This window comes from Canis aureus, chromosome 34 (assembly GCF_053574225.1).
Source record: "Canis aureus isolate CA01 chromosome 34, VMU_Caureus_v.1.0, whole genome shotgun sequence".
Taxonomy (NCBI): domain Eukaryota; kingdom Metazoa; phylum Chordata; class Mammalia; order Carnivora; family Canidae; genus Canis; species Canis aureus.
The window spans coordinates 19,705,078-19,732,646 of record NC_135644.1 but is presented as its reverse complement, the minus strand read 5'-3'; the positions used below and the strand labels follow the sequence as shown (position 1 = coordinate 19,732,646).

The 27,569-nt window shown below is 35.1% G+C and overlaps 1 protein-coding gene and 1 pseudogene across 7 annotated transcripts in view; one reads left to right on the top strand and one right to left on the bottom strand.

Moving 5' to 3' along the window:
- LOC144304823 (sodium channel protein type 1 subunit alpha) overlaps positions 1–27,569 on the bottom strand; it is a 140,688-nt gene that overhangs the window by 34,064 nt on the left and 79,055 nt on the right. For 5 of the 7 annotated variants that reach the window (XM_077883419.1, XM_077883422.1, XM_077883417.1 and 2 more), the window contains 12 exons: positions 25,808–25,899; positions 24,645–24,914; positions 22,784–22,847; positions 22,135–22,276; positions 21,266–21,472; positions 19,317–19,601; positions 17,966–18,346; positions 16,582–16,714; positions 15,286–15,524; positions 13,796–13,969; positions 12,426–12,782; positions 9,970–10,452 (listed from right to left, as the gene is read on the bottom strand). In XM_077883419.1, the coding sequence (XP_077739545.1) occupies positions 9,970–10,452; positions 12,426–12,782; positions 13,796–13,969; positions 15,286–15,524; positions 16,582–16,714; positions 17,966–18,346; positions 19,317–19,601; positions 21,266–21,472; positions 22,135–22,276; positions 22,784–22,847; positions 24,645–24,914; positions 25,808–25,899 (2,827 nt within the window). The remainder of the gene's footprint in view (positions 1–9,969; positions 10,453–12,425; positions 12,783–13,795; positions 13,970–15,285; positions 15,525–16,581; positions 16,715–17,965; positions 18,347–19,316; positions 19,602–21,265; positions 21,473–22,134; positions 22,277–22,783; positions 22,848–24,644; positions 24,915–25,807; positions 25,900–27,569) is intronic. The other 2 variants (XM_077883420.1, XM_077883421.1) reach the window with 2 other exon arrangements.
- Positions 11,614–12,031, top strand: LOC144304879 (protein CEBPZOS pseudogene; annotated as a pseudogene).

Here is a 27,569-nt window from a genome sequence, read left to right as displayed (position 1 = left end):
TCATTGTTAAAAATCAAAGATGATGTGTCTCTGAGTTCTTTCTTTCATTGAAGTAATAATACAATTACTCAAAGAAGGAAGGAAAAAGTTTTAGATGTGTGGCAAGAATACATCTCTAATAAAATACTTAAAAAATTGGATAACAGCCAAACTAGAACATTCTCAAACAAGTACTTTTACTTATTTAAAAACCAATAAGGCCAATTAATTTTTCCTTTTTTGTTTTTAAATTCAAATTTAATCTTATTTTGAAATTCACCATCCAAATAATAAAGCATCCAGTTCTCAATTTTTGAGAGCAATAGACTATTTTAAAAATCCAATTTTCATGTTTATTAAGCCATTAATCAAATTTTAATTTACCAATGAGCTAGTTCATTTGCAAATATGTGTATGTTCACACATGACTCTCTAAATTTTACCCTGACCTATAGTGTATTTTTGGCAGGCTGACTTAATAAGTGAGCTGAAAGAGTGCAGGGACCACAGCATATCTAAAGCATCCACTTTGCCTGTACACCAGGGCATTCAATAACCACTTAATAACTACACACTGATGGTAAGAGCATTTTTCCTTCTCAGTGGATTTATGCAACATTTCTTGCTTTTTAAAAATGTTCTCTACTATAGCAAATGATTTTGACCTTGAGGGCGAAGCAAAACAAAGCACAGCAAATAAAATACTCCATGATATTTTTAAAGAGTAAATGATTAAATGGTTTTCTTGTTCTCTGACTTGATTAGGATGTTTACACTTTTATTTTAGACTTGGTTTGTTACAGGAAGCTTACTTATAGGGTTTAATAGGAGTTCAATTTATAATAAGTGATAAGTGTATTAAAATATAAACTTGGCATTTAGGGTCAAGAGGATACAGAATACATGTGTTTGTGTGTATATATATATATATATATATATATTATTTTTGAAGAAGTACTTATTTTTAAAGATTTATTTATTTATTTTAGAAAGAAAGAGAGGCAGTATGAGTGGGGGGAGGGGCAGAGGGTAAGAAAAAATCTGAAGCAGATTCTGAGCTGAGCGCAGAGCCTGACACAGAACTTGATCTCAGAGCTCTGAAATCATGACTTGAGCGAAATCAGGAGTTAGATGCTTAAATGACTGAGCCATCCAGGCACCCCAAAAACACTTATTTTTAAAGCTAGGCATGTATTACTTTAAAAGTGGGCATTTTATATTGTTTTATATATATATACACAAATACATATGTACATATATATCATCTTAAATCATACATAAATGAGATGCTCTACATAAAAAATATTAGTATTAATATTTCATTGTGTACACTATGCATTAGTAAATATTTTTTGTGTACACTAGTATATTAAAAATTTAAATGACCCCTATTAAAGACTCTCAACAAAGCAACAATATAATATCAAAGAAAAATACACTGTATAGAAATTTAACATTTCTATAAAGCAGCTGGAAAAGTCAAATATTAACTCATTAATTCCCACATCATCCCTAATACCCAGATGACTTCTAGCTGTGGGTTGAAAGGGAAGTTTCAGTGCATTATTCCCTTTTACTAAATATTAACTTGTCTTATCAATTGTGAAATCCAGTATTAGACACTTCACCAAGGTAGAAGGGAAGGTGGAGGAAAGGAATATAGCTCTAATATATTCTGAATTCTGCCTTAAAATACGTCAAATATGAATTTTGTATTGAGTATTAGATATAAAAGAACAGAAATAGAATATCTAATAATATATTGGACCAATAGAAAATTATAATGCAAATAAATTAAAAATAGCAAAAAAATTCTGCAAAATTGCATTTATAATTCCCAAGCTAGAAATCAAGGTTGTAAATCAATTGAGAATTTTCCTTGTTAAAGTCATTTTGCTTGCTCTAGAGTTCTTTTGACATTAATTTTTCATGATAAATTAAAACATATTTAACAAATATTTAACAAGTGTCTACTGGCTGGAGGAACCATGTAACAACTATAATGAAAAGGATAAGAGTTTTAAGTCACACAAGCTTGAGTTTCAATCATAATTAGTGGTTTTATGGACTTTTTGGAATTATCTCCACCTCCTTAAGCTTTAGTTTCTAATTTGTAAAATGATCCTTATGTAACATGATTGTTGTAAGGATCAAACAAGATAACACATGGAAAGTGCCTGGCATGTGCTTACCCAATAAATGGTTATAAATTTCATAACACTATTATATAGTGTGTAATTTGTATAACTGCAAATATTTGACCTTTTCAAATACCAAAAATATCAGTCCATATACAACAAGATCAGGACCTGAAAAATGAAACAGTGAATATCATAGACCTCGTACCTGCCCTCATGTGTTCACAATCAGAAGGAAGATACAGATAAGCAAATGACTGCCACACACTGTGATTGGGTTAGTTTAGGGTATCTTGAGAGCACCTCTAAGTCTAAGAAGGGCAGGGTAGAAGAAAGTAACATTTGACACCAGAAGGATGAGTTGGGTGGCGGTGGGGCAGGTGAAGAGGATAACGTAAGAGTATGCAAGATGGAAAGAACAGGTATAAGGATAAGAACCTGACAAAGCATGGGCAGTTTTAGGAAACAAAACATCAGTGTACTTGGATGCAGAGAGGTGGAGAGTACTACTATGTGAGGCTGGAAAGATCCATAATGGTCATTTTTTGCAGGGACTCTTAGGCATGTAGTATAAACTGTAAGCAAGGGGCAACTCCTGAAAGGTTAGAAAGAAAGGGGAGTTATGACCAGATTTGCCTTTTAGAAAAACTACCTATTATAAGCAGACTAGACTAGTGAGAGGGAACATTAGTTGCAGCAGTTAAGTCTGAGAGATGATGGAGGTCTGATGTTGTGTGTGCTGGTGGGGATGCAGAGTAGACAAAGATGCATAGAGTTGGTGGCACCTGGTAATCATTTAGATATAAGGAAGAGGAAGTTTGGGTATCCACTGGTTAGATGGTAGCACTCTTCACATAGAATAGTTGCCATCTCATTAAAGAGCATGGCCCTGACACACTATAGCTCAGGACAAGGAAATAGGAAAGAGCTGGAAGGAACACATCCAACCAATGTTCGGATGGGCCTCTACATCTGTTCCTGAACATCTGTCAGGCAATTATATGAAAATTCTGAGTGTTTTCTTTTCTCCTCTCTCTCTCCTTCCTGCTCCCTCCCCAGAGAAGAAGCTGCATCCAAAAGCAAACTGCTTACATAGTTTTACTTAGGCATAGTCTTGCTTGATTTATTCATCTGTATACTTTCAGAAGGAATAACCGATAAAAATGTAGGTATTCATGAAACATGTAATTAACTAACATAATGCTAATTAACACCGATCCAACACCTCATTTGTGCCAGGTACTATGCAAGTTACTAGAAGTACAAAGGTACAAATGACCACAGTGCTTGTTCTCGAGTTGCTCACAAGTTTGGGAAGTAGGATAGACAGATACACAACAGATAAATAGAGTTAGTTATGCAGCTAGTCATTCTACTTGGGGGGAAATTCAGAGGGCTTTCCAGAATTACGAGTTGTTTGATATAGTGAGCAACAAAGCAGCAATATATCTTTATTGAGTGAATACATGGACAGAGTCTTGCATGTTGATTCAAAGGTCATTTTGTTTTGTTAAATTTTGCAGAGTGGCGAGGAGAAGAAGATAACTTCTAACAAGAAATGAGGGAGTCCAAAGACATAAACTTCATGGAACTATGTGACTAGAACTGACCTGAGTCATGGGGAATTAGACTGATGAAAAGAGTCTGATCAAGACTGTCTAATTGCTCATGATATGTTCAAGACTGCCTTTTTTCCTCCCATGGAAATGTGTTTCAGATGGTAATTGTAGTGATACAGATGAAATAATAGGACAGGAAGTGGGAGGCCAAGGTTGGGGATAGATTTAGGGGAAAAAATCGACAGGACTTGGCAGTAAATTTGATGAGGGCCTTCCGATTAGAGAAGTTGAGAATGAATCCGGCCTTCTTATAAGCTATTTGAGAGCTTATGTGATTGGGAGGAAAGTCGCATGGATTTCTGGAAGCCAGGGAATGCAGAGCTTAAAGAATTAGGAAATATTGCAGACAAGTGATATAGGGTCACTGAACTTGGCAAATACGAGAACATCAATAATTTTTGACAGAGAGAAATGTAGAGGAAGAAACCAGAAAGGAGATGTTTGAAGGTGACCGAGCAGTGGAAAATGGGAAGGCAGTGAATATAATCTAATCTATCTTTTAAGGAAGATTGGCAATGAATTCAAGGAGAGAAACTTAAGGAAGAGATGAGATCAAAGGAACATTTAAAATTTACATGATTTTGTTTTATTTTAGGACAGGAATCTTCTCCATTTATATAAGTTTGTGGTAAGGGCTTCTGAAGGAGAAAGTGTAATACGGGATGGAGACAATAGCTGCTGCATCAGAGACCACGAGGATTTGTGAAGAGACTGAACAGAAAGAACAGCTGGGGGCACACACATTTATCTCCCAGAGATCTTTGATGTCCTCAGATATGTTGTGTGATGCTTTTCTAGGGGGAAAATTATGTTATCACGATGTTCTTGAATTGGGATATTTGCAAAAATCTTGGTATATATCTATTTTGATTCAAGATTGACCAGAGACTTCCAACACTTATTTCTTTATTTAACATGTATTTACTGGACACCTACTCTATGCTAGGCATGATGGTGAATGTGGGCTATACTGTGGCAAATGAAATGGACTAATCCCCACATTTAAAAACTGAGCATTGCCCACGTAAGGCATTCACTGGAGGCCTTTCCGTGGTAGTATAAATTCAGTCTGATAAGCAGTATATGCTTTGGTTGGGAATTGTCATATGTTCTTTAACTCAAATATAGTAAAGGTAAAAGTACTAAATGAAAGAATATCCACAAAGCATCAAATAAATATTACTTTAACATAGATGTTCATCTGAGAGGGCCAATGAGGGTCTGGAAGTAAATGTTCATTACCCATTTATTTATTCATTTAATAAACATTTTGTACTCACTGTGGCCTTAAAGTGAGTAAGACCTGGTTAGTGTTTCACCTATTCTCAAAGACTTCATAAGCTAATGAGGCAACTACAGAAGTGCTTCCAAATGGTTTGAAAGATTCTTTCAGGTGGCATTAAATTTAGAAGCGTATCTTCCTAAAACACAGCTTGGGGTAACCATAGTCTAAGAGAACTAATGCTCTATAATTGGAATTAGACCTCTGTAGATCAGTGTGCGAGGCGGAAGCAGATGGCTGTAACATGCAGGCCAGTGCAGAAGGAAAAGGACCCTCCAGGACTGAGACAGAGGACTCAGACACCGGTGGTTATGCCATTACCCTAAGCCCACTGAAGAAGTATTGGGAGTTATGACAACTCTACAATGGACACCTATTCTTAGTTTTTCAATAAGCAATATCATTACTTTTAAAGTACTGGCAGAGAAAATATTTTATCAGACAATGTTAAGGAGATTTAGTTAAATAGATTTAATAGTTATTTAGATTTAATAGTTTATTTAGATTTATAAATATATTTATATTTATTTAGATTTAATAGTTAAAAACATAGACTGTGTCACCAAATGCCTGGATTCGAGTCCAGGATCAGTGCCTACCATTTGTATGACAGTGGCAAGCTATTTAAACTCTGCATTCAATGTCCTTATCTGTAATATTGGAATAATATCTATCTCTTGGTATGAAGATTGAGTGAGATGATACGTGTAAAACCCTACAAACAGTGTTTTCCCATGGTAAGCTCTCAACAAATGATATCTGTTATTAGCATGACCTGAATTACAAAGATCCAAATGGCATTTTCACTCATTCTAGGGCTGACTCGTTACAAAAACAATGAGTTTTTCCCTAACTAGTATAGTAATGTCTTGTTTTTATTCCAAAAAGGTATTAAGTTTAATAACTCAATTCATTTCAAAAGTATTGATGCAGACAGAATTATAGTAGTAATTGTGCTGTTATCACCTTATGTTTTTGAGCACTTTTAACTTCCAAATAGCTTTTAGATCCTCATAATATTCCCATAAGCACCAGAGGACAGTTGTCTTCCTTTTACAAATTAGGAAACAGGATAATGTAAAGTTAATGATTTGCTTGCAGTATAGCTAAGGCCACTAGACGTTTAGTCTAGTTATCCAAACAAGTCAACCAAAACTCAAAAAGTTATTGAGCACAGATTTGTGCCCAGCATTGCAGTGGGTGCCTCAGAAGACCAAAATTATATAAAATACAATCCATAACCAAAGAAACGTATTTTTTTAATCGGGGAGAGATATGATTTTATATTGCTTTTTGCGTAGTCTCAGCAATTTTGCCTTGTTTTTAATTTTTTTTTTTTTTTTTTTTTTTATTTATTTTTGATAGTCACACAGAGAGAGAGAGAGAGAGAGGCAGAGACATAGGCAGAGGGAGAAGCAGGCTCCATGCACCAGGAGCCCGATATGGGATTCGATCCCGGGTCTCCAGGATCGCGCCCCGGGCCAAAGGCAGGCGCTAAACCGCTGCGCCACCCAGGGATCCCCAATTTTGCCTTGTTTTTAAAGTTCTTCATAATCTTCAAAGTCTAAGTCACTGTTCTTTATTATTAATTTCCAGTGGAAACCCGTATTTCTAGTTGATCCATTATTCTTGACTGCTGAGTGAGTCAAGAAACTTTGCGGTTTTAAAAGCAATTCCTTAGGTTATTTGAATGTATTTTGTGGGTTGAGGTCTGCTGGGACTTATAGAAGTGATGAATGTGACCCATGCTATGCCTTTTCTGCATCTAGGGACAAGCATGGGACAAGTATAGAAAGATTGCCCGCAAATTTGTCCTGGAATGCAGGACAGTGATGCATAAGTATGCACCTTATTGGAGAGGCAAAACAAATACAGGTATGCATTTTATATGTCTCTTCATTTGCAGTCTGGTCTTCATGTCCTGGAAACTGAGGGAGTCTGCTCCTTGTACAACTCCTGTAGATTCATCTCCCAGAAACACCAAACTATTATGGTGTCTAAACACATCCTGTTGTGTAACTTCTCTAGATTTTTCTATATTTATTATCTCTGACTGGAATGATCTTTAGGAAAAAAAGTTTCCCACTTTTTTTTTTAAGGAGTCTACCATTATCAAGAATTTAATGAGGCAATTTAAAAATTAAACAGAAAATACAAAATCTATCACTTTCCCGGATAAACATGTAAAGCAATTTATTGCAGAAAGCAAACAACACAAAAGGACTAACAATGGAATATGTTACTAGTAATTCTTACAAGACACTGGAATAGAGTTTTGGAAGTGCTATTAGTAATAATAATAATAATGACAATTTATTGAATATCATTTGTCAGGAACTATGCTAACTCCTTCACGTTTATTGTCTCATTTAATACTCCACAGAAAGTATGAAATAGATAATATTATACCTATTTTTGAGATGAGAATTGAGGACTGGATAGTCAGGTAAGGCCATGTGGTATGTAGCTAAAATGGAATCGTATAACACATTGTCTGGCTCCAGAGAATAATCTATTCTGAACAACATTATAATTGTGAGCTTACATGTCTAAAAACAAATGCTTAGAAAATGGATAATAAACAATGGCCATTTATAACTTTAACCCAAGGCATTAATATAATTTCAATAATGATCCATTATAGATAAGGCTCATTATTGAAGTCTAGGAACAGAAACATTAACATATTCAAATGGAACAGGTCTAATAGAGCCCATGGCAGGTAACATGTGAATCAATAAAGTATGTCTCAACATATAAATTCATAGTTAAAGGTTAAGAGTCATCTTTCTAAAATCCAAATATATGTAGAGTTGTTTCTTGAACAATACAGAGGTTAAGGGTGCTCACTCCCTGTGCAGTCAAAAATCAGCATATAACTTTTGACTCCCCCAAACTCAAATATATACATATATATGATAATTATCACACGTGATAATTACCATACATATATGTAAAACTATGGCTCATTTGTATCCTCCATTATCTAGTACAATCTCTGGTACATGGTAACTGCTGAATAAATGAAGGTAGGCAAAAGAATAAAGGCTAGAACAGAAAGAACCAAAATGGTGAGATTACTTTAAATATACTATAGGCTGCATTCCTAACTTAGAATAAAGAATCTTCCTTTTTGAGGCATCTGCCATCAGTTTAATTCCACTAAAAAGAGCATCTTCTAAATTGTGCCTTGTTTTGAAGAGATTAGAATATAAGACTAAGGAAGCAATGAGGAGAAACAATTTTATACGGGTTTATTTCTGACCAAGAGGGACGAAATAAATGGCGAACTAAAGTGCCAGAAAATTTGTGACAATATGACAATTCATAAAAGAATATTTATAGAAAGCCAATTTAAAATGAATGAAAGAAACTGAAATGTAATGAGGATGAATAGAAGTTTCAGTATTTAATATAAAAATTCACCTGATTGAGATACAATTGCATTTCAATAGCAATTCTTGTGAAAAAAGATGAGATAATTACTATCCTAGAAGCCCAACACAAATTGACAAGGGAAATGTCTAATAAAGAAAAAAACAACAAAATCTAACACAATATTAGATTGAATCAAGAGAAAAATCCAAGAGTCTGAATCATAAATAAAACTATTTTCAAGTGTGCTCTCATCAGAGCAAGTGTGATAATGAGAATCCTTCAAAATGGTTCTATTAAACAGAGTTAAATGAGATGGAAAAATTTAATCTGGGTGGCTACTTTGTACCAAACATATTCAAGCATGTCACAATAGAAAAGGAGAGACATTATGCATATAAGTTGGAACAAAATGTTATGATACTTGGTGAGAAATATGAGCCTAGAAGATGAGTTGTTTATTACCTATACTCTGTCTTCTATTTTGGGGAACCCGAAAAGAAGCCATCCATTCTGTCTAGGGTCCAGAAGTCTCATGATCACTACTTTTAAAGAGCTGAAACAGTGTTTCTCACATTTAAGAATTCGGCACCTTAGGTGTCCCCGCCCCCCCCATGGACCTAGTCCTTGTATTCTGATTAGAAAAGCAGCGCATCTGAGTTCAGCATAGGCAGCCCAAGTGTCATTCAGTATCCTCTACATTATGCAATGTGCTTTGGTATCATCAATTCTGTTTAATTACAAATTAAAAAATTACTGGTACAATAAATTGGGTTATCAACTCCTACTGGGTCATGACTCATAATCTGAGAAAAACTGCATTAGATTGTCTCTAAAGTTTCTACTACCCTAACATTTAAATTTTCGATTAATACAATGATAATCCAAGATATAAAATAAAGAGTATGAAGAAATAGAACTGCCTCTAGTGGTTCAGTGGATAATCACTCTTTAATAAAAGATCAGTCTTTCTGTTAGCCCTGAACAATACAGATGAAAACAATATAAATCACGTAAATTTTTTGCAGAAAAGTATTTGTAATGGATGGTCTTTGTAATAAAAGTTTCTTTGTTTAAAAAGTTTCTTTTTTAAATTCATCAGAGCCTGTGGTAACTATTAGTCTTCATCAAACTATCAGATGCAAATCTGAAGATTCAAGACAAAAAAAATCAGACTAGACAAAAATATTGCCAAATTTAACAATACCTTAGACCCAACTTTGTAAAAATAAAGATCACTTTTAAAAAATGAGCTTCCATTGGTTCTTTAGTAAAACTCAAATCTTTAATAAACAGAATTTGAATGGAAATAATACTCAAATTAAAATCCTGAAAAAAATTATACAATGTTTTACAAAAATAATCGATCATTTCCCCCCTGAATCCATTATCTGTGGACATATAAAATGTGATAAGGATCTTCCGACCATTATATCTCTGCACTCTTTCTCACCCCATCTCATTACACAAATCTGATTTACCCAAGGCAGTAATATACATGTATATATTTATAGATAGGCAATAATAACTGTATATACATATAAATTTATACCTACCAACATCTATAAAATCTTACCTCTTTGCTTTCTTCCAGATCCGATTCACTGCTGAAGTCCTCTGTGTTTAAATTTTCAAAGTCAGACTCTCCTACAGCGATTGGTACAGTCACAGTAAGACTGGGATTGTTTATGAATGACATGTAATCGCTTTCATCAATAATGTATTTTTCAACACTGCTGCCGGTTCCTATTCCACTTGTGGTTCCATTCACGTCTTTAAGATAGTCAAGATCTTTTCCAATTTCTGTTGTATGATTGGACATACAACTGTCTTTCTTATTGTTTAGATCATCAAGTGGTTTAATTTCATCCAAAATCTTTTGTTTCCTAACAAAGGATTGTTGAATGAACTCATATATTTTTCTCTTCACGTAAGCTACTCCCTTGTGCATCCTGTCCACAGCTATTTGGAGATTGTTCATTTCATTATCATCATCCGTGGCTGCAAGATTGTCTGCACTAAATGAGCTCAGTAGCAAGGCCAGAAAGAGGTTCAGGACCTTAAAAATAAAACAGACATGATTGTGCTCGCTTCGGCAGCACATATACTAAAAAAACAAACAAACAAACAAACAAACAAAAAAAACAGACATGATTATAATTTTACCCCAATGTAAAGAATAGCAGAATGAAATTACTTATTCCTCGAAATGTAGAGGAAACTCTAAGTTCTAACAGCTAGATAAGAAAGAAACACCATAGCATAGTAATTAGAAGTTGGGTAATCTCAATTTGTGATCTGGCTCAGTAGTTACTATACTCTGCATCCTTGGGCAGACATGATTTTTGTTGGTCTCACATTCTCCCACTTTTAGAATGAAGAAGCTGAATGAGTTTACCTAAGGTTCAGCTATGTTTAAAATTGTATGATTATAAGAAAACAGATTGAAATATGTATAAGAGTTCTAACCTTAAAAATCATTAGTGTTTACACTTACACACTTAAATAAATTCTATAGTTTCTTTTTGATAAGCAGATATTGAGTTAGATATTAATTTAAAAAATAATCATGATGATCCAGAATGAGAATCTTAACACTGACATTTTCTCGACCTATTATATTTCTCAGACTCCACTATTGATTAAGTAGGAGAACTGTTTTTTGTTTTTTAAAGATTTTATTATTCATGAGAGACAGACAGAGAGAGAGAGAGAGACAGGCAGAGGGAGAAGCAGGCTCCATGATGCAGGGAGCCTGACGTGGGACTCGATTCCAGGACTCCAGGATCATGCTCTGAGCCGAAGGCAGATGCTCAACAGCTCAGCCACCCAGGCATCCCTGGAGAACTATTTTTAAATAATCTTTAATATTTCCATAAAACTGACACTTAATATATATACATATCTTTTAGAATATATTAAATTTTTCTATACTGTAAAGAGTCATTAATGTTTCAAACTTAGAAGAATTGATCAGTTACTCCATGTGGGTAATCTCAGGCATCATTAGCCCACCCTTATTTTGACTAGAACCATTAGAGAACTGATTAACCTAGGTTGGCTAATGCACCTGCCATATGATACAGAGTGATTGAATGCTATGCCCTGAAGAGGCAAGGAAATGGTAAAATCACTATGAATACTTAAGGACACCATCTTTTGTCCTATACTGGCAGGTAAGATTAAGTTTCCCTTAAAGTTATTTTTCGAGCACCTCAGGATGGCTCACACTATGGAACCACTGGCAAAGAAGATCTTTAAAGGAGTTTTAGTAGTTGAACTCTTGGGCATTTTTGGAGCGTATTTTTTGTTTAATAGGATGAACACAAGCCAAGATTTCAGGCAGACAATGAGGAAGAAATTTTCCTTCATCTTGGAAGTTTATTACAAATCCATTGAACAGTCTGGAATATATGAAGTCAGAGAGCAAGATCAAGAAAGATGGCTGAATAGCAAAAATTAGGACCAGTCATCGCGTTCAACCTCCCATCTAAGCTGTTTGAGACCTTTGCGGGGGAGAAGAAAGATGAGCACACCACATGGTAGACTCCTGGCCCCACAGAACAAAACAGGAGCTTCTGGCCTGCCATGGCTTACAGTCATTTCCCATCCACTGTACAAATCCACTTACTTTTGTTTGTTTTCCTTTGGCATTTATTGTTAAAGATTACTTTTAACAAAAGACTAAGATAAGAAAGGGGAAAAAATAAAGTTATTTTTCATACTTCTCCCTCCCTTTTTTTCTGAAATTGTAAAATGTTCCCAGCATATCCTCTAGGCCTGGCTTCAATGTTCTACTCTATTAAAATTCATATAATAAATGTGATGAAATGATTGACAAAGTGGATTTGAATATAAAAACTGTAGGGTCACTGCTATATTGTAGTGCTGTCAGAGTAAGACTGTATGCATATCCAAGGCTAGAGACTTTATCAATTATTAATTGTATTTTTTTTTGTTTTTAACAAGATGGTCACCATTCTATTACACCCTTCATCTATTTCTGAAACACATATCTTAAATGGTACATACCACCAAGTTTCCAATCACCATGACCATCATGAAGACAGTAAGGCACATGGCTTGACCAGCGACCTCCATGCAGTCCCACATGGTTTCTATCCACTCTCCACACAGCACGCGGAAGACAATTAGGAAGGAGTGGAAGAAGTCATTCATGTGCCAGCGTGGGAGCTCACAGCTGGTAGAGATCTTGCAGACACAATCTTTGTAGCTCTTACCAAAGAGCTGCATGCCGACCACAGCAAAAATGAAGACAATGATGGCCAACACCAAGGTGAGGTTACCCAGAGCCCCCACTGAGTTGCCAATGATCTTTATCAGCATATTCAATGTTGGCCAAGATTTTGCCAACTTGAAAACTCGGAGCTGGAAAATAAAAAAGTAATAATAATATATATTATTATGATCTTTAAGAGCATTACATATATTGAGGTTTACCAAGAAATGATGGATTAATGTTGAATCTCTTACAACATCTGCCTTGCCCTTGAACACTCTCAGGCTCATAGCTAATTTTTGGAACCCTAGGAAGAATCTAATTCTTCTGTATTTTAACCATGTAGATCATTTTCCCTAAGTGTGAATTTTTTGAAGATTACTTGAGGTCCCACTGTCCTTAATTTTTTTGTGAATGTGGCTCTAAGGCATACCAGACCTGACACTTATATTAACATCTGAATTACAATAATCACTGTTGAAAAGATATTCATTGGTCAATAACATGCAAAATGACATCATATAAGCTAAAAGCAGAGAAAAGTGATTATTATTCCCATTAATGCTTCTTTGGAGCACTGACATAGCTAGATGCCTGTGTTTAAAAATTTGGAGATTTCCCATACCTGTAATTATTTCCCTGATTTGCAAGGACATATATGTAAATCAATAGGCATGGTAAGTAATGCTACAGATTTTTCTCCTCTGATTTAGGAAACGAGCATATTTTCCAGAGGTCAAATTAGGAATATTTTGCATGCCCAATTTAGGGTCTGACCACCATACGAAGGGTTGTTTATATTTTTAATTACTATTAAAATGTAACATATTTTCATTAAAAATATTTTCTTAGATCCAGAAATCTCTAGAAGTAGTCCTCTCTAGTTAGTCACAATGGCAATTGAGTAATATATTAAACTCTACATGACCATGCTTTTTTAAATAAAGGTTTATCTAAATAAGTGGAGATAATTTTTTTCCATTTAGGGATAGTTTTGACAATGCAAATGTGACACAATTTTTTTTGTGTGTGACACAAAAATTTAAAATGTTAATAGTTGTGTAGTAAAACCTATGACAATACTATGTAAGAGCCCTGATGGTTGGACAGATTTTGTTTTTTTCAGATTTTGTTTTTGTTGTTGTTTTGTTTTGCTTTTTACCAGTCGGAATGAACGGAGAACTGATAATCCTTCCACATTGGCGAGGCCAAGCTCAACCAGGCTAAGTGTCACGATAAAACCATCAAAGATATTCCAGCCTTCTTGGAAATAATAGTAAGGATCCATGGCAATAATTTTCAGGAACATTTCTGCTGTAAAGATTCCAGTGAAAACCTAAGATCAAAACAAAGTGACGTTAATTCCATCAGATGATGATAAAGTAGAATGACATAGTATTTGATCTTAGAACAAAATGTTTATGCTAACTTCCTCATAATGATTCTAAGACTAGATACATTTGTGTAGTAATTTATAGTTTATAAAAAAGCTCTCATATACTTTATTTCATTATATTGCCACAGAAGTTTATGAAGTGGCTACTGCAGGTAATACAAATACTACTTTGCCAATGAGGAAACAGGTCTTTACATGGGTGCAGTGACTTGCCTGGTATCATATATCTGGAAAATGGCAAAACTAGGATTTGAATGCAAGTCTATTTTTAGATTCCATCACATCAAACTGCCTGTCCCTCCAGACTTTATACAGCACGGGTACTGATCACATCTTGCCCATGAACACTTTTATTTATTATAAATAAGTATATTCCCATTTTCTTAAAATCTGATTATTATTATATATGTATATCTATTACTATAATGTGTGTTACTGTTATCAATTTATTAAGCATGTGGAAAAAATAAATTTATTTCCATTGTATTAATACCAGAGCTTTAAAAATATGAATACTACAATACAGGATGTTTTATATGTTTTGCCTTTTCCATCAGAAATCTTAAACCTCAAAACAAATATTATGAAAAATACATAAAGTCCCCTTCAGCAAATAAAAGCTAATATTCCTAGATTGAGTCAACCGACAAACACTTTAATAATTCATTTTTTTGAGCATAGAAGAGAGGGATTTAAGTGACAACCTTTACCAAAAATGGCCTTACTAATCATATGACACACAAAATGTACTAGAAGTTTGTACTAGAAGTATTTGATGGTTTTGATATAAAATAGATAGATAAAACAATGCATGTCCTACCTAGATCCTGGAAGTGGAAAAGCTGAAGATATTTTTGAGTTGTTAAATTTTTTATTGTAATGATGATGACTAAGCAAAGTAAAAAGATATACTTTTTTTTTTCTTTCTACAGCTAGGGAAACTATGATAATATCATTTCAAAGATTGTGTCCTTAAATTTCTTCTGCATCTTGAAAAAATTATAAACCCCAATGTTGACTTTTCAAATAGTAGTAGAGGCCTATGCCTATTGCCCTCTTTCTCAGTTCTTGCTTTGACATTAAGGGCTATTATTGTTGGCAAAAAGTGCAGTGCAGCCAGCTAGATATAATTCTCATCTTTTGGGAGCCAGGAGGTAGGAAGGGTGGTAGAAAGACTGCTTTAAGCTATTAAATGGAAACAGTTTCTCAAACAGAAAATTCGAAGATTGAACACATTTACCTTCCAATATGCTTACCAAGTTTCCTACTGTAAGCACATTATTGAAATGTTCCGTCATTGGATAGTGCTCCATGGCCATGAAAAGGGTATTTAAGACAATACAGATGGTGATGGCCAGGTCAACAAATGGGTCCATTACAACCAGGTTGACAATATGTTTCACTTTTAACCAGTATGGTGAACAGTCCCAGATTAAGAATATGTTGGAAAATTTATACCAACAGGGTGGGCATTTCTGTCTGGATTCTTCAAGTTCTAGATTAAAAAAAAAAAACCACCAGAAGATATATTTTGTACACACATATATTTATTTCAGATCCACTAGACTTCTTTTTCAGTAATCAACACACTTTTATTTGCTACAGGATCAACCTTTTTTGTACTTAAAAAAAAAACTATAGAATTTATTCTTTAGACACCTGAAGATATTTCTTCAGACACACACATAGAGCAGAATTAGCAAAGAATAGTATTTTCCTCATATACAATGACAATACAGCTCAGCACTTGGCCCGAAGTGAAAGGTCTTTTAAATGAAGTTTCAATAGGAACACGAGATGCAGATATGTAGATACTATGTGTAATCCTGTATTGATTTCTGGCTAAACTGTCAACCTAAAGTTGTAAGAGACAACTTTATATGCGCCAAAAATCATCTTTGAAATGACCCACTCCTCCCCTCCAATCTTGAGAGTATTTAGGATGATGATGATGTTGAAGTCCTAAGCTAAATGGGACAGAACAGAGGGTCATTATGACTAATGAGATTAGAAACTCCTAATGGAAATGCTTTATTCCGCATTTTCAAGGAATTGCCACACACAGGAAAATATTCTTTATATTTCCAATATTATTGTGCTTAAGTAACTTTTTTTTTAATAAATTGCTTTATTTTATTGTATGTAGGAAACTAAGTAGTGGAATTGAAACATTTACAGTTTTATTTATTTTATTTTTTTTAAAGATTTTATTTATTTATTCATGAGAGACACATGAGAGAGACAGAGAGAGGCAGAGACACAGGCAGAGGGAGAAGCAGCTCCATGCAGGGAGCCTGACATGGGACTCGATCCTGGAGACCTGGGCCAAAGGCGGCACTAAACCTCTGAGGCACTGGGGCTGCCCTTAAGTAACTTTTTTTAAAGCTCCTAGAATATATGAGTAGGTATAACGAATAATAACTCTCAAATAAGATCTATTATAGTCCTTTTAAAATGTACTGTTTCCAATTTACAAACAGGGATATTTGTTTCAAGTGAGACAACAGAAGTTTAGTGAAAATAACTGAATGAAAATAGAATGTGTAACAAACCTTCTACTGTATTTGTTAAAATGCTGGCTATGCTCATTGCTCTTTGCCTTTGGGAAGGATCTTCTAGAAAGTCCATGGAAACATGGAAAGAACTTGACCTTCTCTTCCTCATCTCAGTTTCGGTGGTTGTTCCCTATAAAGAAAATGCTAATGTATTAAATGATTACTTGAACAAAGTGATAAGCAAAGAACCAAATGTGACACAGTGAATTTCATGAAACACATGCATCATGCACTTTCGTATTTAGTTGGTGATGGCAGATATTGCTGACTTATTGTATCATTAACCTGGAATATCCAAACTGTCAACCATTTAGTCATACAGCAAAAACTGAGTTTTTTAACTCTCTAATTTCATAATTTTATGAGACATGATATAATTTTGATATAGTTAATAAATCTCTTGAGAGACATATTTAACAGTTCACCTTATTTCTGAGCTAATAGTGCAAACAAACAACCTGAGAAGTCATGTAAATGATCAGGCATTTTCTTTTGAGAAGGTAGCCATTTATTTTTCAAGAAGTACAAGTGATTACAACACATGTAGCCGCCATCTCATTTCCTATACACAAGACACAGATGGTCATTGACAACACAAACTGTATGTTAAAAAACACACACATGCTGCATGGACAACAGTTTCATCCAGGGTACCAAAGCAATAAGTCATCTAATTCTGACTTAGTCATGCCTCATCATGCTGATATATTTCCAAGTGAGTTATCAGTCTAATAAGAGGCAGCATGTGTTCAGAAATTCCTCATCCTCGTATACGTTCACAAACACGTAACATTCGTTTGTACAGACAATTCCTTTATCTGTCTGTATTAACGATTTATTTCTGTCTTGTCATTTAGATTAATTTTGAGAAGACTTATATCAGCATTCTTTTTTACGAAGACAAATGTGAATACTAGAAATTTTTAAGATAACAATGAAGCTATCTACTTAGGCACAGTGTTCTTGAAAATCTTCTAAAATAAGGCAGAGATAGTGAAGGAGATGTTGGAAAGATTTATTATACACCCTTTATACTTAAACAGAGGAATCATTCATTTACTTTTATGCCAAAGCTTTAGAGGATATCTTGCTAACTAAGCTCAGCATGGGTATATAGCAAATCCTCCAACTGGAGGCAGTGATTCATTATTGTGTCTAATTTATCCTTAGCATGTTTAATAAGTAAATGCATTCGGTGTTATGCAAAAGTGTTGAGGCCTTCAGTTTTAGTTGGTTAGTCTATCAAAGGTATTACAAGATGCAGGTGCATTCACAGCTTGACCAACCAGGAATCATTCTCAAAGGGTTCCATTCTGTAGAAACACTGGCTGGTGCAGCAATAATGGGCCAGCCATGCCTGAACTATTTAAAACTTCCTTACATTGTCATCAGTAGCTGGCTTATCTATTATCACCTCTGGCAGAAGCTGTCCAACAGGCGATGTAGGAACTGAAGGTCCACCAACCAAGGAAACCACACCATTGCAATCCACAGTGCTGTGCATCTTCCCATTCGCTGGAAACACTGCCAGCATCCGGGAAGACCTACTGGTCTGACTCAGGTTACTGTTGCGTCGCTCTCCGTGTCGTCGTGGCACAAACAAGGAGTCTCTCCGGCTCTCGTTATCCTCAAACGTACTGTGCTCATCATCCGCAAAGTCATTCTCTGATCCCACATCCTTTGCTCGCCCTCTAAAGCTGAAAAGGCTTGTTCTGCTATTTCGCCTTGGAGAAAATAGGGAGCCACGGATGCTCAACAAAGACTAAAGTCAGAAACCAAAAAGAAGTACAATTATATTAATATAGGCTTTTGAAATGTGCTTTTAATTTTACAAGATTAAGTTGAAGGAGATTTCAGTATTCATAACAGAACGTGATTCATTCCTTTTGATTAACATTCTTATTTAAGAATGTTAATCAAAAGGAAATTAAATTGGTCAAATTAAATTGGCTTTCTCGGAGAAGATTTCTAGTCCTTGAGATTATGAATGGGGAGATAGAGATCACAACTTAAAGATACTGAAAAAACACCACCTCCAACCACCGTCTTTCAAATTCAAAAGGAAACATCCTTTGTACATACTGTGGACACCATGAACATTCAATAAACATTGGCAGCATGACCTTCACAAGGACACATTTGTTCTCACTGTTCTTTCCTTTCAAGGAAGTCCAACACTTCATAAATCGTTTTAGGTCATCTTTCTAAAGTCACTTTACATTAATTATCATCCCTGTATCATTTAAGAGGCACAGACTTCTGAAATTCAGAGTAATGCGCTTTTTGATCATGTACATCACACCTGATTATTTTCAGAAGCACAAATGCTGGTTTATAAAGAAGTTGGCGGGGGCAGAGGGAAGGGAACAGCATAAAATAACCCAGAAAAGTTACGGATCACTTTTTTGGTTTGTTTTTGTTTTCATTAAAAAGGGTGGGGAGCAAAAAGAATAAATGTCATTAGTTTCAAAAGGTATCAGCAGATAGGATCAGGATGGGAATCCAGGTCTTCTGCCTTTCACCCCAGCGTTACCCCAATTACACAAAGCCGCAGACTTACATACACATGGAGTAAAATTTTCTCCTAGCTATGTGAAGAAAAGATAGGTTTAAATATAATAAACATAGCAGTCAGTTCAGTTGATGACAATTCGTAAATCTGATTTCATTCTCCCCCTCTCTAGAGTGTTCTGATTTTCACCCATGCACCATCTAACCCAGTCGTGCCGTACCTGGTGCGGGGAGGAGTACCTCTTTTCATAGGTCAATCTGTTCCCTTCTATGGAGAAGCGAAACCCTTTCCTCCTGATGCTGTCTTCAGATTCAGATTTATGGAATTCATCCTCATCTTTCTCTTCCCCACCTGACTGCTCTTTCTGTTTTCTTTTCTTTCTCCGGTTTCTTCTTTCCTTAGCACTCTTGGAACTCAGCTTGGATGCTTCAGATGAGCTGTCGGAGAGCCCCCCGGCGGCACTAGGTTCTCTGGAATGCTCTGAGGCAGTTACAGCTGCTGCCTGCTACATTAAGGAGAAATGGTTTTAGTATGGCATGAGAGGAGACTTTATCTTTTTAAGCTCAAGTATTTGCACGACATTTAAAAAACATATTTAGCTGACTCAAGCTGTTTGTCCAAGAAGAAGCTCTGCAAGTGTAAGTGGGATTTTCCCCCCTTTCTAGCTAATGAAGACTTTTGGGGTTAATGTGGTTTTATCTGTGCTAACATCTATTGTGTTTATATTACACTATAAAGGCCACATATTCAAAAGGATCAATCAGGCATCAACAAGAACATAAAGTTTTATTTCTTTTTGGGATTTGATTTACTCTAAAAATTGCTATTTAATTAGCACTGTTTTCTTTTCTCTGAAAAAGAAACTGAAGCATGGAAGAAAAGCTAATGACTTAATTGAGGTCATATTCCAAGGTAGGAGGAATGAAATAAAAAGCTGAGATCCTCTTCCCAGTTATTAAAATTGGGCTGTCAAAATATTATCAATCAAATTTACAGAAAGGTGATAAAATCCCTTTCTTGCCCCTCCGTAATCCAAAAGACTGGAAAATGGGCAGTCACAGTTTCTACTAAGCAAGACAAGACATTCCATTCTCCAAACACCATCCCCAGCTTCTTTGGCTCACCACTAGTTCTTGCTGGATGTATGGGCGTGGAATGAAAACGACGCTTTTGATCATAGCTTGTACTGGTACTCAGTTGGCACTTTTTGATTATTACTACTGTTCTCAGAGTATCCTCAATACAGGGACTCTTGCAAATAAATCAGTATTTCCCAAACATCTTTATTCTAAAGTAAATGTACTGAGTTGTATGATAGACAGAAAGCATGAATGAAGATGGAAGTGATGAAACAGGCATTTTATCACACTGAGAGTATCAATACCTCACTATAAGAACAAGCAATCCATAGGCCACCTGGTCTTCATAAAATTGGTGACTTTCATATGCCTATTGAATACTGCTTTGTCATAGAACATTGTATTATTTCATCCCTTCCTTATTTACTATATAAGAAAGACAAGTAAGCAACCATATTAAAAGCCAGTAGAGGAGATCCCTGGGTGGCTCATTGGTTTAGCACCTGCCTTTGGTCCAGGGCGTGATCCTGGAGTCCCGGGATTAAGTCTCACATCAGGCTCCCTGCATGGAGCCTGCTTCTCCCTCTGCCTGTGTCTCTACCTCTCTCTCTCTCTCTGTCTCTCATGAATAAATAAATAGAATTTTTTTTTAAAAAAGCCAGTATATCTTTGGTTAAAGATCTTTAAAGAGTCAGATGAACATCTTTTTATATAATAACCAATACTTTTTTTCTAAGAAAAGATGACTTCTTAGGGATTTCTCCCAATGCCAGTGTACTCATTCAGTATGTTTTTCACTTGAGAAGATTCAAAATCACATTTTTCCTTTAGTCATAAAAAAACTTAAAACATTAAAAAGGCATGAGAGATTTCCATTGTGACCAATACTACAGACATCTTAGAAAAAAATTAAACTAAATGATCTCCAGATAACTAATATGTAGAAACCATTACTAATCTGCCAACTACCAGCCTAAGTGGAGTCAAACAATTATCCATCTCTCACTTTTTCTCCAGTATTTTTGTAACAATCAAAACAATAAAAAAGAATTGTATCATGAGACAGACATATTTGATTTGGAAAATTTACCTGAGCTGCCTCCTGTTGCTTTTTAAGCTGTTCGAGCATCTGCTGAAATTCAGCCTCTTTCTGTTCTGCTTCTTCCAAGGTGGCCTGATTCTGTTCCTCATAGGCCATGGCCACCACAGCCAGGATCAAATTTATCAGATAGAATGAGCCCAAGAAAATGACCAGCACAAAAAATATCATGTATGTTTTTCCAGCAGCACGTAATGTCTGAAAAGAACATTAAAATTATTTTTTCAATATCATTTCACTCACTAGGACCTTCAACTTTCAACTTACTTATATGTCATGTAGGACTCTGACATAAATAATAATTATGATGGTTACACCCCCTTCTACCTCCTTGATTGTAACCTCCTCTTCCTTTCCCCCTAACTCATGCAGTCACGTTCTGATCTCTAGGAGGAAATTCTCGGATAAATAATAAGTAAATAAGTAAGCAAGTAAATAAATAAATCAGAATCAAATTAAATACCGTTGAGATTTCATCAAAGAGCTGAGCCTGTGATAAAAGTCAAGAAGGACATCAAAGTTATCTTTCTATCTGCTTATTGATTTTCACCACCTGCCACCTGAGGAATAATACTTGAGGGGGCAGATGGGGCTGAGGGGAAGATGTACCTCCTATTTAGAGGACCTGTGTCTGGAAAGAGTGGGAAATTGGTTTTGAGCCTAAGAGAAATGAGAGAAAATTGTTATTCCTGTCATCAATATGCTGAATATGTGCTATAATCAATATGATAAAGGAACTCAAATCTAATTTCGAGTTCTGTTCCTTCTACTATATTATGCTGTGATTTGGATTTTATAACTAAGATGCTTTTCTTAGATGCTTCTAGGTAAATGAGGTATGTATATCTTCAGGTTCTCACCAGCTGATAAAGATTTTCCCAGAAGTCCTGAGTCATCAGTCGAAACAGAGACAAAAAAGCCCAACTGAAGGTATCAAAGCTTGTGTAGCCATAATTAGGATTTCTACCAGCTTTCACACACATATATCCTTCTGGACATTGACTATAAGTGGGGCAAAAGAAAGTATTACAAGAAGTTCTGCTATCCTTTTATTCTGATAGCGTGATATACTTAAAGCATTGTCTACCCAGGAAAACTGGCAATTTCAAGACATAGAAGTTATCTCAAGGGATAGAAGCATGATAAGTAAGTAACATACATTTCCCAACTTTAGACTTAACATAAGTTTACTAGCCTCTTGATGTCATCATTAAAATATTGCCTAGCATTTTACTAATATCTAACAAAATTATTTTCTGTTGATAAATAGAATTTTAGCATACTCTAGTTTATTTTCCCCACTATGAAGCTTCTAGACCTGTCTTCCAGCTCACATATAGTATTCTAAGAGACAAACCACTAAAGCCAAAGTATTGTTCCTTGTTTTATGAAACATAAAAGCTTGCCTAATCTTTAAATAATCCCTCACCTTAGGAGTAACCTTAATTATAGCAAATACGTATTAATAAAGTATACACATTCACAAGCACACACAAATTATTGGCTTACCCTGCATCAGAGCTATTTCCACATAGGAGTGCATCCAAAATACCCTCCAGAAAATAATGATATCCTGGTTAGAAAAAAGAAAGTCATATGATGGGCATTTGCATTACATTCCAAAATGAAAGCAAGATCAGGCCCAACTTTTAGGATTCATAGAGTAATTGAAAATATAATATAATTCACTCAAAGACAGACGTATTTGCCACCTGCCCCTCTAAATACTAGATATTATATTAAAGGGACTGGATACTTAATAGGAGAAAGCATTTGCTTTTTATGAATGTAAAATTAACAATAATTGCAGGTGCTAGCAGAAAAATTTAAAAGGTATCAGTGTTTTTTCCATCACCCTTGTGAAAAATAAAAATTTCATTCTGTAAAAATAGATAAGCATGAAGAGATTCCTTTATTTTTCAAAATAGCCAAGTATTTGAAAATAAAAGGATTGTATTTTTTCTTTCTTCTGTATGCTAAACTACTTATAAATGTTTAATAGTTAATTATAATTTCCATTCTACCAACTTCCAGAATATTTCATTAAAGTCAATGATCTAGAAACTTAATCTGAAGAAATTATAACTTTCAGTCATAATGTTTAACCTTTAATTTTAATAAATTTAATTTTCTATTACTTTCAAAGATAAACCATTTTATTTATATTTGCATTTGATTTAAATTAATCTTTTTGGGTACTTGGGTGGCTCAGTTATTTAAGTGTCTGCCTTCTGCTCAGGTTATGATCCCAGGATCCTGGGATCAAGCTCCTCAGCAGGGAGCCTGTTTCTCCCTCTCCTTTCTACTTGTGCTATCCCAGTCGCTATTTCTGTCTGCCTCTCTTTCTCAAATAAAACCTTTTTAAAATATAAATTAAAAAATTTTTAAATAATCTTTTCAACAATTGGAGTATTATTGAATACTCCATTCAACAAATAAAGTACTACTAGGCAAAATAAGTACAAATTGATAGAGATGAAAAATGCCTCAGATATTTATTATTTCTTTCTTTTACTTTGACAATAAGAGAAATGGAGTCCAGCACATTTTCACATGAGAGAATAAAACCTAACAGACATCCTCATAGACCCTTAATGTTAGATGAAGAGAAAAAATATAACAGATTTCAGGGAGTTGGTGACAGCAATAGCCTTAGTGGCATCATACGAAGTGAATAAGGGACATTTCATGTTTGCTTTAACACATAATTTTCTTAATCTAGAGATTTCCAACCGTTTGCAAAATATTTGTTGACATATCACTAATGTCATGAAAGAGTTAATCTGTGTCATCCAAGGCATTTTCTAGATCTCCAACTATAAAAAGAGACACTGATTAGGTTTTTTATAATGCTTATCATGCCTTTAAGAATTATCCAACTACCAGTAATTTTTTATGACTAATCCTACTTGTTCCATACAACAGTCACTAAGGTTTTTTCTTTGATTTTTTTTCCTCAGTGTTACTCATCACCTTAAACTAATAACGATACAAGCTCATCTAAAGACTAAGTTTTATATATTTAATATTTTTCTTTAAAAAAGACATTCCATTTCTCCATGAATTATGTTCTGTCTCTGCTTTTGAAACATTGCTACTGGCAAATACTAAAACTAAATAAAAGAGAAAATTTTACTTACTTTCTTTGCAGCCGAATTCTTCAGCCTCCCATATAATGATACAACAGAAAATGGCATTTAGGAGTCAAAATTAAAACAGTTATCAATAAAATAATTAAGTGTATATGCAAACCATTGATTAGATGATTAAAAGATCAGAACCTATTACACAATCATTTTAAGAGAATTTTTCATGTGTTGGTGGAAGACAGATCAATGAAAAAATAAATTTATGTAACAAAAATTCTTACTTGAATCTTGAATATATGATTTCCAGTCAAACTCAATGAGAGTTTCGTTGACAAGCGTGCCATTATAATTCACAGTTATATTCCTCTCTATACTGTGTTCCTCTAGAGAAGCATTGGTGGGAGGCCATTGTACACATTTATTCCGCAGGTTGCCCATGAACAGCTGCAGCCCGATCAGTGCAAACACACTCAGACAGAACACAGTCAGAATCATGACATCAGAGAGCTTCTTCACTGACTGGATCAGGGCCCCCACAATGGTCTTCAGGCCTTAAAGAAAGAAGGTGATGTCTATGAAGACTTAGAAGGTCAAAAATAACAAAGTCTCCACAATTTTCTTGAAAACAAAGATTCCATGCATAAGTCTGAAAATAACTGTAATGCTAGTGGATAAGCAACACTTTATGTAGGCTAAAGTGCTAAGGAGATAAGCTTTGGAAACATAATGATCCAAGCAATGAAATGAAGTTCATATCCCATTATGTTGAGAGAAAATAATGGAAAGTTCACGGTCTTCATGAAATCTGTGTTAAGAAAAGGCTCTTGTATCTCTACTTTTAGCTAATGAAACTCATTCTACACTTTCACTGGGGTCATTTGTCAGTTTTATAGCAAATTACCTGATACATATTTTTAAATGCCTATTTATAAGTAGGAAATGTTTTGCTATAACTCTGGAGGTGGTTTGGCATATAACTATACTTTAAGACAATAAATCCTCCATTCAGACTCATGCTATTCTCTATTATCTTATTTCCTTTTCTTTAAAGCAATATTAGAATTTACATTGTATATTCATCATCATCAATACCTACAATGAGCAAGAAATTATAAGTTGGTACATTCAGTAGGGACCAAATCCTTGGTACAACTGACATGGAGAAAAAGAAAACAAAATATGCCATCTCTAAGTACAAAACACACACGCTGTACTTTTCAGTATCTCCTGCAAAACACTATTAAACTCCTAGGCTGATGAAAAGTGGAAAAGCATAAAAGCTCATGTCCAAATAAGAATTATTGTCTGTAAAGCACTCAATTTTGATTATGATTTTGATTATTTCCTTATGATTCCTGATTTTCAGCAATGCTGAGTGTCAAGTAAAGAAGCTGTCACTGAAGAAACATGATGGGTCAGCCCTGGTTTTTAACCTAGCTCTCACCTGGGATGACTGAAATTGTTTTCAGTGCTCGGAGAACTCTGAATGTTCTTAGCGCTGAGACATTGCCCAGGTCCACAAACTCTGTCACGTATCTGTAATAGGGAGTTCACACACAACACAATAACAGGATACAAAGAAAGAGCTGTAGGTATAAGGACCCTTATGCTTCACACCAATCACTCCTTACCTGGAATTACAGAAATAGTTTTCAAAGCTCTCAAGACTCTGAAAGTTCGAAGAGCTGAAAAATTGCCTAGGCTTACAAATTCTGTTACATACCTGTAGAATTAAATCAGAGTTATTCAAGATTTAAGCAGGATTTATATTATTTGCTTGGACCTTTTATAAAGACCTTCCTGGTGATTCTAAATGATAATATTCTAAGTAGCAATTTAGAAATTAGAGTTTATCACTATGGTTCACTTAGCCTACATAATTAAGGCTGTTCATAGATGTAAACTTCATAAAGTATATAATCCTGTTGCTATTTAGGCAAGAAATACAATCAACATCATGTGTAACTAAGGAGAATTAAATACATAGAAAATAAATCTTGGCTATAGTTTCAGGGTTTCAGTTAGAAAAAAAAGGGGGGGTATGTAATCATCCAAGAGAAATTTAGGTAGGAAAGGGCAGATTGCCTTACTATCTGTACATGAAAGTTTTTTTCTGGTGCAACTCCTAATTAAAGTTAGGCAATGTAAGAACGAGATTTTTTTGAGGGCTCAATGGTGCCCTTGCTATTACTGTTACTTTATTAGCAAAAAACAATTGTCCCAATATGCTTTCTTTTGAATTGTCTGAGAAGGACTAGTGAAGGACTGGCTTATCTTGACTAGCTATGTAATTAAGACCAGACAGGCAGCATTTAGAGCCTTGAGTATGTATGTCAGCCCTATTTCTCCTCCTATCTCCCCCATTATGCCTACAAGAGACCAAGAAAATCAGCTCCTGAAGGAACAATGAGGGCAAGTGGACACAGGTCACCTTCCTCTATACTAATTTCACCTACTCTCCAATGACCTTTGGTTACTTTTCTGAGTCTTCTTCCTCGGGGAAGTTTACCACTAGAAAAAAAGGAGATGGTTGGAGAAACTGTCCGTATTACTACTGAGTGTACCTGGATGGGAGATGAAGATAAGAAGGTTTATGTTGAGGGTAAAGAATGATATGAAGAAAATCATGAAAGGGGGGAAAAAAAAAAGAGGCAGAAATAAATAGGACCAGGTGAGGAATAGAAAAAGACAGGAGATTCCTGGGTGGCTCAGTGGTTCAGCGCGGCCTTCAGCCCAGGGTGTGATCCTGGAGACCCGGGATGGAGTCCCACGTCAGGCTTCCTGCATGGAGCCTGCTTCTCCCTCTGCCTGTGTCTCTGCCTCTCTCTCTCTCTATGTCTATCATAAATAAATAAATAAAAATCTTTAAAAAAAAGAAAAATACAGAGAATGTGTCTGCTCGTAAGTCTTAAAAATCAATTTGCTGATAAAATAATAATTTACTATATTAAATACATAATATGTTAAGTACCTTATTTTTTCCTATTAGTTTGATCTGTAAGAATGTTTTGATGCTCATAGATGTTTATAGACTATTATTGTACCAACCAATAAAAGAAGACAGAGGATTGCCTCGGTGGCTCAGTCAGTTAAGCATCTGAATCTCAATTTCAGTTCAGGTTGTGATTTCCAGAGTTGTGAGACCAACCCCTGCATTGGGCTCTGCACTGGGTGTGGAGTCTACTTGTCCCTCCCCCTTCCTCTGC